General features: G+C 36.9%; 2 protein-coding genes across 3 annotated transcripts; one reads left to right on the forward strand and one right to left on the reverse strand.

Moving 5' to 3' along the window:
* The first annotated feature begins 2,452 nt into the window (after positions 1–2,452).
* LOC18447404 (Pentatricopeptide repeat (PPR-like) superfamily protein) lies at positions 2,453–10,680 on the forward strand. 2 transcript variants are annotated; one of them, XM_006857503.4, is made up of 5 exons: positions 2,453–3,059; positions 3,556–3,795; positions 3,910–6,381; positions 8,963–9,142; positions 10,042–10,680. In XM_006857503.4, the coding sequence occupies exon 3, from the start codon at positions 3,930–3,932 to the stop codon at positions 6,126–6,128; it is 2,199 nt and encodes a 732-aa protein (XP_006857565.2). In that variant the 5' UTR covers positions 2,453–3,059; positions 3,556–3,795; positions 3,910–3,929; the 3' UTR covers positions 6,129–6,381; positions 8,963–9,142; positions 10,042–10,680. The 2 variants fall into 2 exon arrangements, with proteins under 2 accessions (XP_006857565.2, XP_020531245.2); XM_020675586.2 differs by having other exon boundaries at positions 2,458–3,059; positions 8,963–9,384.
* Positions 10,681–11,520: 840 nt separating this feature from the next.
* PSAG (photosystem I subunit G) lies at positions 11,521–12,382 on the reverse strand. Its single transcript, XM_006857502.4, has one exon. It carries the CDS (start codon positions 12,245–12,247, stop codon positions 11,753–11,755), a length of 495 nt encoding a protein of 164 aa, XP_006857564.2. The 5' UTR covers positions 12,248–12,382; the 3' UTR covers positions 11,521–11,752.
* Positions 12,383–12,453: the final 71 nt, after the last annotated feature.

Genomic DNA, 12,453 nt, shown 5'->3' on the forward strand with positions numbered 1-12,453 from the left:
TATGACGACTTTTTATTTGATGCATTAAATCATCAATGAGGGAAAGCAAAACCACAATATTCAAATCCTTTTGTGGCCAAAGTATGATTTTTTTTACCATGGTGACTAAAACTCTACTCAACCCTAAAAGAAATTTATTGACTTTATTAGTGTTCTGGTTGTTTCATGAGAAAAAAGTCAAAAGTTCTTTTGCCTTCCTTTGTGTTTATGAAGGCATGGTTGAATACATCCATTATCAATTTAATTTACTACCGTAATGAAAATAAATCATTATATTTAGGGATTGTCTATAAAGATACTATTTCTCTTTCGTACATAGAAATCACAATTATTCTCATTCGATAGATGTCATATTAGATGGTTTGGGGTGAGTCATGAAATCCGATAAATTTTTTTTTTTTTTTAACTTTTTGTTTATTCAATAACACTCTTACAACTACCCATTTTTTAATTTAAAGGAAAACAATAATTGTGCCCTCCGTGTACAAGACAAATAGTCTCTTGACCGACAATCCTGAAGTTTGTAGTGATTTATTTTGTGCTTGGTAGAGTCAGAAATAAATTTATTTGAAATAGACATCCAAAAGTTTTTTAGTAGGGAAAAAGTTTATATAGAGCCGAGGCTCTAAACAATCAAATTAAAGCCCACCTGAAAAAATTGACTAGAAGAGGTTGTTTTGAAGACCAAATCTCCTCAAATTGATTATATGGACATCAAGTAATACACTATTTTATTTCCACATCACTATTTTATGAGTTATCAAATAGTGCATCTTGTAATGCATTTTTTGACCGTCAATTTTCAAGATTTTCAAATTTTTATAAATTTGTTCAATCTACACTTTTTTTGAAGTTTTAGATGTTATAGTTAAAGATCCTATGAGACCTTCCCATACCCAAGTGTGTATGACCCCAAAGGATCACCATTAAATTTGGCACAGATCCCTAGAGAAATCAAATCCTACACTTATGTGATAACTTTTTTAGAGATTTGTATCCAATTTAATGGTGATCCTTTGGGGTCCTACACACATAGGTGTGGGAGGGTCTCATAGGATCATTACTCAATAAAAATATATTTTAAGGCTATCATAAAGATTTCATGTTTCAAACCACATTTCTCGACACTATTTAAAGGTACACTATACTTTGATTGTTTAGAGCATCGGCTCTATACAAGCCGCACCCTTTAATATAGCTTAATCATTTTAAGAATTTATATAACTTAATTAAGTTTGATGTAAGATTATATGCCTTTGGGATCATTAGAAAAACCCCTATCTAGTAGTATTTTTAGGACGGACTTTGAAAAGCAACCTCCTCCACTTGGCTTCCAACCGTAATAAAATAAGGGATTGTATACAATGAGACCATTTACCTTTTGTACAGGCAAGTCACAATGAAATCTAACAGCTTAGGTGTGTCGCAAAGTTCGAGAAAATTTATTTCAAAGTTTGAATTTGATCAATAAAATAAATACAGCCGCTTAATTTCACATCCAATGGAGCATGATTAACTGTGAACACCTTGTACCAAAAGTAAATAATCTCATTATATACTTTCCCATAAAATAAAAATTACCTTACCACTTCATATATGCTAAGGAAAAAATAACATCAAGACTAAACAAAGTCCAATATCTATATACCCATATCTAAGAATTTAAGAGCTTAAATTTCAAAATTGATTTTTGCAAAAAGCTCACCTGGTCATCCTTACATTTTAGATTTGGAAATGTGTACAATGAGATCATTTACTTGTCCAAAATAAAATTTCTTCAATGTTATTGTACATTTCAATATATCGGATTTCACATCCAATAGCTACAAATAATTGTAATCTCCTTGTTACTAAAATTTTAAAGACAAATAATTTTATGGTAATATGATTATGAAGAAAATAAAATTTGTTATTTAAAAATTATATTCTATGATATCAGTTTTACACTTTCCATTTTGGTTTATTGTTTGAAGGAACTATTTTCCATCTTTTATGCATCAGAGGATACAGTCAATAACAGCTTGGCCTGATGCATCAAATACTTCTCCTTTGCTAACAAAATGTTGAATAATTGGTGTTTGAAGGGCACTCTCAAAAACCTTTTCCATAAGACTCACGTAAGTAAATCCTCACCTCATAACCCATAAGCATTGGACAACCTTTTTATCGATTATCTCGACTTAATCATTATGGTTGTAAGCTCTAAAAACAATGTATACTATAACAAGTTATTTAAACCATCTATTTTATTTTAAAAATAAATATTTATAGATCCGCAAGGTCTATACCATTTTTTGACTTTCAAATTTTATTTTCAATATTAGGAACTGATTTTAGAGCCATCCAAAAGTACTTTTGAGATGAGGATTTGAGATGAGGCTTTATTTTGTTTTCATAAAGCCCCGGCCTCATAGAAACCTCATCCTTCCAAAACCCCCTCGGAAATATCTCTTTTGTGCCAGGGAGTAAATAAACAAGGTGATCTCGCGCGGGCGTACTATACGCTCTCTTCTTTGTCTGCAGCTCCATCCGCCCTCGAGGCCCTGCGTAGATCGAAGATTTTTCTCTCTCTAAAACTCGTCGTTCCCCGCCGCTTCTCTCTCTCTCTTTCTCAGCCATGGATTCAAAGGGAGAAGAGTCAGAAGTTGCAGAAGAGAGAGAAAAGGATTCGTAGAAAAGGGTTTAAAGTTTTTCGAAAGGGATTCTGTACAGGCGACCTAGCTTCCTCTCATCAACCAGACCACCTTGTTGCTATTGCAATACAGTTCCTGTAACTCTCTATCTCTCTCTCTACAAATCTCGGGCTTTAGCTGCCCATCTTTCTACTTCTTCGCTACCTCTGCAATGGAAGAAGCTACGACCATGAAGATACCCACTCTATCTCCAAGTCCCCATTAAAGGACTCCACAGGGTCTCCCTCCACTGATTTTTTTCCAGAGAAACGACTTAAAGATCGAGTACTTGCTATCAAGTGTTTGAACAACTAGATGCTAAACTTCGCCGTGGATTCAATCCCAGACGGAGCTCTAGCTGTTGAAGAAGAGATCACCTCTGAAAAGGTGGGTTTTTTCACTGTAAATTCTTGCCATTTGAACTACTTCAAAAAGATAAATTCTTGGCATTTGAATGATGTAGACATAGCGATTAAGATTTCAAATTCTTAATCTTTGCAGAATGTTGTAGATATTTAGACAGTGGGATTTCAAATTGTTTGTCTTTTTTTTCCTGCATAGTTTGATGCATATCCATTTGTGATATAAATTTTGACATTGTTCCTTATTGGTAATGTATTCTTAATGTAAGGAAATCAAATTGAAGTTTATTTTGTATTTACAAAAGGTCTTCATATTATTGTTGGATTGGTTTTCTTGCATATTTTAATGCTAGATCATTCTGAACAATTACTCATTTCTTTAACTCTGATTACTCCCAAATGTTTTAATGCTAATTCATTCTGAGCAATCCCCATTTATGATATATAATTCTTTAAATTTTCAGTGAGCATCTCTCTTTCTCTCAATCTATTTTTTCCTTTTCGTCTCTCTATCTTTGTAGGTTTCCATCTCTATCTTGCATTGTCCCTTCACCATTCTGGCAGCAACTCTTTCTAAAGCGTTGTCCAAATGCTTTTGTGGGGTTTAAGAGAGAGAAGAGAAAAATGGCTTATGTGATGCAAACAGAAGATGAAAAGAAGTCCTTTTAGAGAGAAAACTTTTGTGGGAGATTAGGTTGTGGAATGGAGGACAATGGAGCTTTGAAGGTTGGCCGAATTTCAGTATCCACAATTTCGGTCAGGTATGCACCAATATATGCACCTACCAAATAGCTAACAAAGTAATATTATGCAAAGTCTATTGATTTTAAGACAAAATAGTCTAATCTTGATAAAATTATCTTTCATCGGAACAGGCCCTCTGAATTTTGCTTCCATGGCCCTCCAGCAAAATAGATTTGGGCGCCTGGGTTTTGCTTCCATGGCTATAAGGCACATAACCCATCTCTGTTCCTTTGATTCCACTAGGCCTTTTCCTGATTATTCACCAAAAAAACCCACCATCAAAGATTCACAGTTAGTCTACACCATTGCCACCACTATCAAGCTTCGAAGGTCTGAGCCCCTGCGCCGTGTCCTCAAATTCTTGGAGCATCAGCTTAGGCCTGATCACATTATTTGGGTCTTTATGAAAATAAGAAATGATCATAGATTGGTTTTTTATTTTTTTGAGTGGGCTAAGAATCGAAAAAATGCCAGCTTAGAGGCACACTGTATTGTTATACACATTTTGGTATCATCAAATGGCTCTGCCCATGCTCGTCAGGTCATTAAGGACTTTGTTTCAAATCCAGAGCCTGACTTTGTTTCTCATGACCAGTTTCTTGATGGATTGATCTACACATACAAAGAGTGGGGCTCAAACATTCTGGTCTTTGACTTGTTGTTCCAAGTTTATGCAGAGATTGGGCTCGTCGAAGAGGCGAGGAAGGTTTTTGAAAGGCTTCTAAGTTATGGGGTTGTTTTATCAGTAGATTCCTGCAATTGTCTTCTTGTTCAGCTTGTGCGAAATGAACGGATTGAGCTGGCTATTCAGCTTTTTAAGGCCATGCCAGAGGATGGTGTTTGTTGGAATGTGGCTTCTCATAATGTGATGATTCATGCGATGTGCAAAGTGGGGAGAATGAGTGAGGCCCATGATATTCTTTTGGGAATGGAAGCGAAAGGTGTTACCCCTGATGTAATTAGTTACAGTACTTTGATTGATGGATATTGCAGAATCGGCGAGCTTCAAAAAGCTCTAGACTTGATCAGAGAAATGGGAGCTAAAGGTTTAAATCCCAACTCATTTACATATAGTAGTGTGATAGTTGTTCTCTGTAACAGGAGCAAGGTAACCGAGGCTGAGAAGCTTATGAGAGAGATGGTGGATTCTGGTGTGGTCCCTGATAATGTGGTTTACACGACTCTAATTGATGGGTTTTGCAAAATTGGCAGTTTAAAAGATGCGTATAGGCTTGCGGATGACATGAAAATCAAAGGACTTGTACTGGATAATGTAGCTTACACTGTGTTAATATGCGGTCTATGTAGGAAGGGGAAGGTTAGAGAGGCAGAGGAGCTTTTCAAAGAGATGATTGATAGGGGGTTAAACCCTGATGAAATTACTTATACTGCACTGATTGATGGATGCTGTAAGGAACATAAAATGAAGGATGCATTTTCCCTTCACAATCAGATGGTTCGACAAGGCCTTACCCCTAATATAGTTACCTATACTGCATTATCTGATGGGCTATGTAAGGGAGGCGAAGTGGATGCAGCAAATGAGCTATTGCATGAAATGGTTGGAAAGGGGCTGGTTCTTAATATTTATACGTATAATACGCTCATCAATGGTCTATGTAAAGTTGGTATCTTGGAACAGGCAAAAAAGCTCATGGAAGATATGGAAGAGGCCCGAATTTATCCGGATACTGTCACGTATACTACTATTATGGATGCTTATTGCAAGGAGGGTAATATGGATAAAGCTCACATGCTTCTCCGTGAGATGCTTGAGAAAGGCATGCAACCTACTGTTGTGACTTTTAACGTATTGATGAATGGGTTTCTTAGAGCAGGCAAGACAGAAGATGGTGAGAAGCTGTTGAGTTGGATGATTGAGAAAAGTATCATGCCCAATGTTATCACCTATAATTCTCTTCTTAAGCAATATTGCATGGCAAAAGATATGCAGGCTTCCTCACGAATCCTTAAAGAAATGCGTGCCAAAGGTTTGGTTCCTGATGGCAATACATATAATATACTGATAAAAGGCCATTGCAAAGCTAGAAATTTAAAAGAAGCATCCTACCTTCACAAAGAAATGACTGAGTTGGGATATAGGCTAAATGTTAGTTCATATAATGCACTCATCATGATGCTCTGTAAAAAGAGCAGACTAGCAGAAGCAAGGGAACTGCTAGATGAGATGAGGAATAATGGTGCTGTTCCTGATAGGGATGTATATAACAAATTTATTGATCTCAGTTATTCTGAGGGAAACATGGAGGGGACCCTTGAATTTTGTGATGAAGTAATAGAAAAGTGCCTTGTGGGCGAGAGCTGTGGGAAAGAGATGGGGAAGAAATGATTGTGCAACCCTCTCTGGAAAAAGGATATCGGCTCATTCTGTTCAAGCAACATCATCTCGTTCTAAATCTCTAGTTGGTTGGCATGCAGTCTGTTGGATCATGGCCTGGCATTCCATGGAGGATGTCGATGCCCATCTTATTGAGTGTGATTCGAACTTCATCGATAAAGCCATATTTCCTGCAGCAATCAGAGTTGAAATTCTTCAAGTTTAATGTTCATAGCCCATCTACTTGGCAAATTCAAAAATCTGGGTAAGCTTCTTATTTACTTTTGGTTGATTATTTTCTCTATAGTTGTTTACAATATACTTTGAATTGACTAGGTTAATAAGTTGTTTTCTAATAGAGATCACATTGATACCTTGTTTTCTCCTAGAACCATTTGTAAAGCTTTTATTGGATGGATGCAGTTTATGTTCTCTGAAGCTAAAAGTAATCCATAGTATATATGTGCACACCATCAGAACTCTTTGTGCCATTCTTCCATGCTAAACCTATCATCCAGGGATTTTCTTGGTATTGTTATTTGGAAAGACTTGTAGGAGCTCAATGCTAAACCTATCATCGATTAATGTTCTTGAGATAACTTGTTTTTCTCCTTGAACCGTTTGTAAAGCTTTTATATTGGATGGATGCAGTTTGTGTTCTCTGAAGCTAAAAGTAATCCATACTAATATATATGTACAAACCATCAGAACTCTTTGTGCAATTCTTCCATGCTAAGCACATTAACATTTTCATGGATTAATCCAGGGAATTTCTTGGTATTGTTATTTGGAAAGACTTGTAGGAGCTCAATGCTAAACCTATCATCAGTTAATGTCCTTTAGAAGGTAGGGAATATGCATGAGGAGACTTAGGTAGACTGTTATTCTGTGAAGAACTCTAATGAGCAACATTGACGAGTGACAGCCACTTACATGAAGTCAGTGGCTCATTAGAAGGGGCATCTATGGCTTTGGCATGGAGTTGAGCTGGTCAATCATATGTTGATTGAAACCTTGAAATTGGTGGTACTCCCACTCCTGAACTTTAATCTTGCTTCCAGTCCTTACTTTCTAAATGCTTCCTGCTCTAGACTTTCCCTCAATCTTGCTTATGTACCCTTTCTTGCTTCAGCCTGCAGCTGTTCAGTGCATGTGCAGATTGACCTCGATATTATGAGTGGATGTGTATGCAATAGTACCAATTGCTGCTGTGTGTTGATGCTAGCTCCAGCATGCTCAATTTCTGTGACTCTTTATGGGTTTAGTCTCTTTGTCTTGACTGTGTTATTTCCAAATTTCAGAAGTTCCTCAGTTTGACAATGTGATGGATGTTGCAAATCTGATGTTTCAATCTCGTAAATCTTATATCTCAAATCATCAATCTCTAGTAACTTTAAACCCTTTGATTTCTTTTCACTCAGTTTTGGTCAGTTTCTTTTGTACTGCATGCATTCACTCAAGTCTCCTGTTCATTTCTGTCAATATGCATCAATTCCTCTATTTGATTGTATGCTTTTTGCTTTTCTTGCCCATTTTACTGGCTAATCAAATTCATAAGGTTCAGATAGTTTATAGTTACTTCACTATTGATGCTATTGAGTACAAGAACCGTCGAGGTCAGTTGATTTATAACGTGCAAGTTTGAAGCAAGTCGATGTATAGGAAGCAGACAAAATTTTTTTTTGATTACAGATTAGTATCTGGTCAACTTAGATGATATATATGTTGCTGAAGATTGAATATCAGGTTGAAGAGGATAGTGTGGTCATTTTGGTACATGAACTTGTGAGACTTGAACAACCAATAGGGATGGAGGGGATGAAGAAAGGGAGACCACAAAGATGGGCACTGGGATGTTGATTAGTAGGTAGATGATGATAATCATCTTAATTTTAATAAAAAAAATGATTCCAAGTTATTGATTGTTTGGCCTGATATACTAAGTTTCATTGCTCAGCTTTTCACTAGGAAAGCATATTGAGCTTCCTTGCTTTTCATTATACTCAGTGGCTCGTTTTCCTTCAAAATTGGCACACACTAGTGTTTGAATCTTATCCTTTGCTGTCCCTATCCTCAATGACTTGTGCTTTGTTTCATCTGTAAATAATTACAGCTGATCTTTTCTTTTTCTTCTCAAAGATGTGTGGTGTTTTTTATTCTCAAATTGGTCAGGGACATTGCAGAATAATTCATATCAATCTGCTAAATTCTTTAAAAGTAATGCTGATGATTATTTTTTCTACAATCTTTTAGACATTATTTGCAGTGATAAAACCTTCATCTATGGTTTTCTTGGACCTAAGCCTACCCCAAAACAGTATTACTAGATAGAAACATTGGTGTCCACTTGAATCTTCCGTCTTTATGATATTCACCTGTGGTTGCTGATGATTATTTTTTCTAGAATCTTTTAGACATTATTTGCATTGATAAAACCTTCATCTATGGTTTTCTTGGCCCTAAACCTACCCCAAAACAGTGTTACTAGATGGAAACATTGGTGTCTAATTGAATCTTCCTTCGTTATGATATTCACCTGTGGTAGCCCAATCTATGGGTTGAAGCTTGTAGAGCTGCTTATGTTATTCATTGTTTTTATATTATGTTTTATGGCCACTGTTATATTCACTGGATTTTATTCCCGAATCTCAACTACTCTTGATTTGATGCTGGTTGTTATGACAAAATGAAATTTCATGTTTCTTTTTGGATTAATGATCAATCTAAGAGTTAGTTTAAATCCTATTGTTCTTCAGATATTGATATATCATGATATAATGTTTGATATCTACGTGTTAAGAAAAAAGTATGTTATGTTTGATAAAGCTATTATCTTTAATGTGCAGGTTGGGACCTCTTTGGATATGCCTCAAGGGAGATGCCTCCTATTCTTCCAACCCTTTTCTCTCGTCCAAACCCATATCTTCATGCATGCTTCTTGCTGCTCTAAAGGATGATGATGAGCTGTGCCATCATCTTGCGCACAGTGCCTAGTGATGAACACTCTCAGCCAGAATCTTATATCGGTAATCTGTCTTTACTTAGATCTATGAGTGTGCTTTTGGGGTATTTTCGTAGACCTAAGCATGCACTTGGAATCCAGAGCAAGCTCTCAAAAGGCCATAAACAGTTGCATTACTCTACCAGACCCTGGATATGATTTATGGTTCCTGGTTTCTTCAAGCAACTTCTTCCTTGATTTCTTTTCGGGTAGGAGACCCATGGTTCAAATTGCCATTACCCACTTTTTCAACTTTTATTTTCCTGGGTAAGTCAATTTTTCTTTGTTTCGATTACCCAATTTCTGATTTTTCCTTGAATTCAATTTTATCAGCACCATTGGTCTTTTCTCTCTATACGACCTTGAATCTCGATGACATTCCTGGCATCTTTGGTCAAGAGCTTGCAATTCCTCTGGTTTTTGGGTTCTTTCCTTATTCACCCAAATTGGGTCTTTGACATTTTTATCCAAATATTATTTTTCTTTGATCCGAAAACCCAACTTCTGGTTTTTTGATGGATTGGTTTCTATCGACATCAATGTCATTTTCTCTCTATGGGTTTGATTATATGTACACTACTGACCTTTTCTCTCTTTAGGAACTCCAGTTTTAGATGAGCTTTCCGGTCACTCTCGGTCAAGAAAAACCCCCATTGTATCTGGTTTTTGACCTCTTCCTCATTCAAGGAAATTGGGTCTTTTACATTTTTGCAATGGCCATCACAGAATCTCTTGAGAAACTTGGGGACTCAGAAGCCACGCGTAGTCATTATTTTGAGCCCCCATTTTTTTCACTGCATTTACATGTGATAATTGAGTCAATGGGCTTTGTATCGGTGGCGCCCCACTTTTGCTTGCTTGGAGATTGTGTAATGGCAGGGCTGTCTAGTTTCTCGGCCTGACAAGTGCTATCTCTCTTTGCAGGATCGAGATTGGGGTTGAAATTTACCGATGAGATTCTCTTGCTGGTTCACACATGGCTTCCCTATTGGGATGCAAGAGAGGTTTTCCTAATGGGATGAGAGAGAGAGAGAGAGAGAGAGAGAGAGAAAAGTTATACTTGTGCTCTAGGCATTACCTAGTTCGCCTCAAAACATAAGCAGTGTCTTCCTTGCCTTTCCAAGAAAGGCTATTTTCTTTGCTATTTTCTCCCTCTAATCCTCTCAAGGTACGTGCCACACAACTACGAGAGTAAAATATTTGATGTCATCCATTCAAGTCCTTGGGCCATCATGGGAGGGCTTTTTCAAGTTTGAATTTTGACAGAAGCTTCTAGGAAACCTGGGCCTTGCTGGGATTTGGTGAAGTGATTGGAGACTGTTTACAAGGGTACATACTGACCAATTCGGCCCCGATATCAGAATGTTCAGCAGATAAAGCTGAAGCCTGAAGATTCAGAAAAGGCTTACACTGATAGTAGCAGGCTGTTTGGTCAAGAAGAGATTCTCCCTCATTGTTACAAGGGTCTAGATATTTGTAAGTTATCACACAAAATTTGTATTGCGCACTCAATATTAATTTTATTACCAAATGAAAATCTATACGTGGCATTAAAAAAGAAAAGAGATTTATTTGCTACGAGAAGTGAGGAGTTGCAACATCTCTCTCTCTCTCTCAAATGGAGGGTATGTGTTTCTGAATACAATCGCTTTTTTCTCAAAGACTTGCAATGGAATTCAGTGGTATGAGATTTCGTTCTCTCTCTCACTCTCACATCCATGGTGAGATGCATTCATTTGAGAGGGACCTTCTTAATTTTATTTTCTTTCATCTTCTTTACACCTTTCTTTTTTTTTTTTTTTTTTTTTCTCTTTTTTTGGCAGAGTTTCTTTTTGGCTTGGGCTTCCTCTCTGTTATGTTAGCAAATGTCACGACTGCTGATGTTTTTCCCTTTTACATTTTTTTCCCAATTGATTTATCGAAAAGTATATAATGAGACTATTTACCTTCACAAGTAATCTTGATCATTGGATGTGAAATTGATTGCCTGGCATTTATTCCATTGGCATTTATTCCATTGATCAAGCTCAAATTTCAATAGAAATTTTTTCTTTGTGATACATCCAAACTATCAGATTTCACATTGAATGGCTATAAATAATTATAATCTCCTTGTATCAATGTTAAATGATCTCATTATATGCAATCCCTTAGATTTATTTTTCATGCAGTACTACTACAAACTATATAAACTAAACATAAAACCTCAAATCAATCCACCTATAAAAAAGGAATATCACTCGAGCTCCGTGCATGCCTGGAGCGAGAGAGAGAGCCATCAGCACAAGCAGCCTAATGAGAGATGGAGAGAGTACCAACAGCTTTCAGCAAATCAGCCAGATTAACCAAAAGCCATAATAATCATTTAGAAAGAACAAAAATTAAAAGAAAGCCACATCAACATTTGAAAAGAAAACATGGTTATCCTTGGCCATGCTTCATCCAAAAGAAATACATGAACAAGAAAGATACCTTATCAAATTACCAGTACTTGTTAAAACTTAGAAGACAATCATATCATGGAAAAAGAACAAATCTCAGAGAGAGAGAGAGAGAGAGAGAGAGAGAGAGATCCTCTGTACATAACATTTGCTACACGTTCGAACAGATCGATCTACAACATCCATCTCCCACCTCAACCAAAGAAGCTTGGGTCATAGCCATTGCTAGTGGTGGCCAATATGTAGTAAGCCACAATATGGCCAATTGATCCCCATGCCAGGACATCAACAATATTGAAACCAGCAGGGTCATTTGATTTCAACAATCCAACATACTCCTTTGCTCTAACATCACCTGCCTCAAAGTGGGTCACCCCATTTTGCTCTGGCAAACCTTGCTTGGCAACATTTTCTCTTTGAAAATTCAAGAAAACAAACCTACCCAAGAACAAGGACAAGCCAGTGCTGAGGCTTATTACCAAAGATGCGTTCAACTCAGCTTTTGGGCCAAATTTAGAGGGACTTCTAGATTTGGGTTGGGTTTTGGATGAGATTTTAGCTAGTAAGTGGAAGGAGTTTAGAGGTTTAAGGGGGCGCAGGCCTTGGAAGAGATTGAAATTGGGGGAGATTTGGGGGTGTTTTTGGAGGGGTGGTGAGAGGGTGCGTATAGTGAACAAGGTGGTTGCCATGGTTTTAGAGGTTGTTTTAGCTGTGAAAATGGAGTAAAATTTAGAGAGGGCCTATATGAATTGAATGGTAAGGGGTGGGTTTGAAGAAGTAAAACAATTGGATTTCTGTATCTTATTCTTCTCTTTTTTGGGAGGTCTTTGTGAATATGAGAATGGATTTTGAGGGTGGCTTGGATGGATTTGATTGGTTAGTTATGGATAAGGGA

This window comes from Amborella trichopoda, chromosome 10 (genome assembly GCF_054954075.1).
Source record: "Amborella trichopoda isolate Santa Cruz 75 chromosome 10, AtrichopodaSantaCruz75HAP2 v2.0, whole genome shotgun sequence".
NCBI lineage: Eukaryota > Viridiplantae > Streptophyta > Magnoliopsida > Amborellales > Amborellaceae > Amborella > Amborella trichopoda.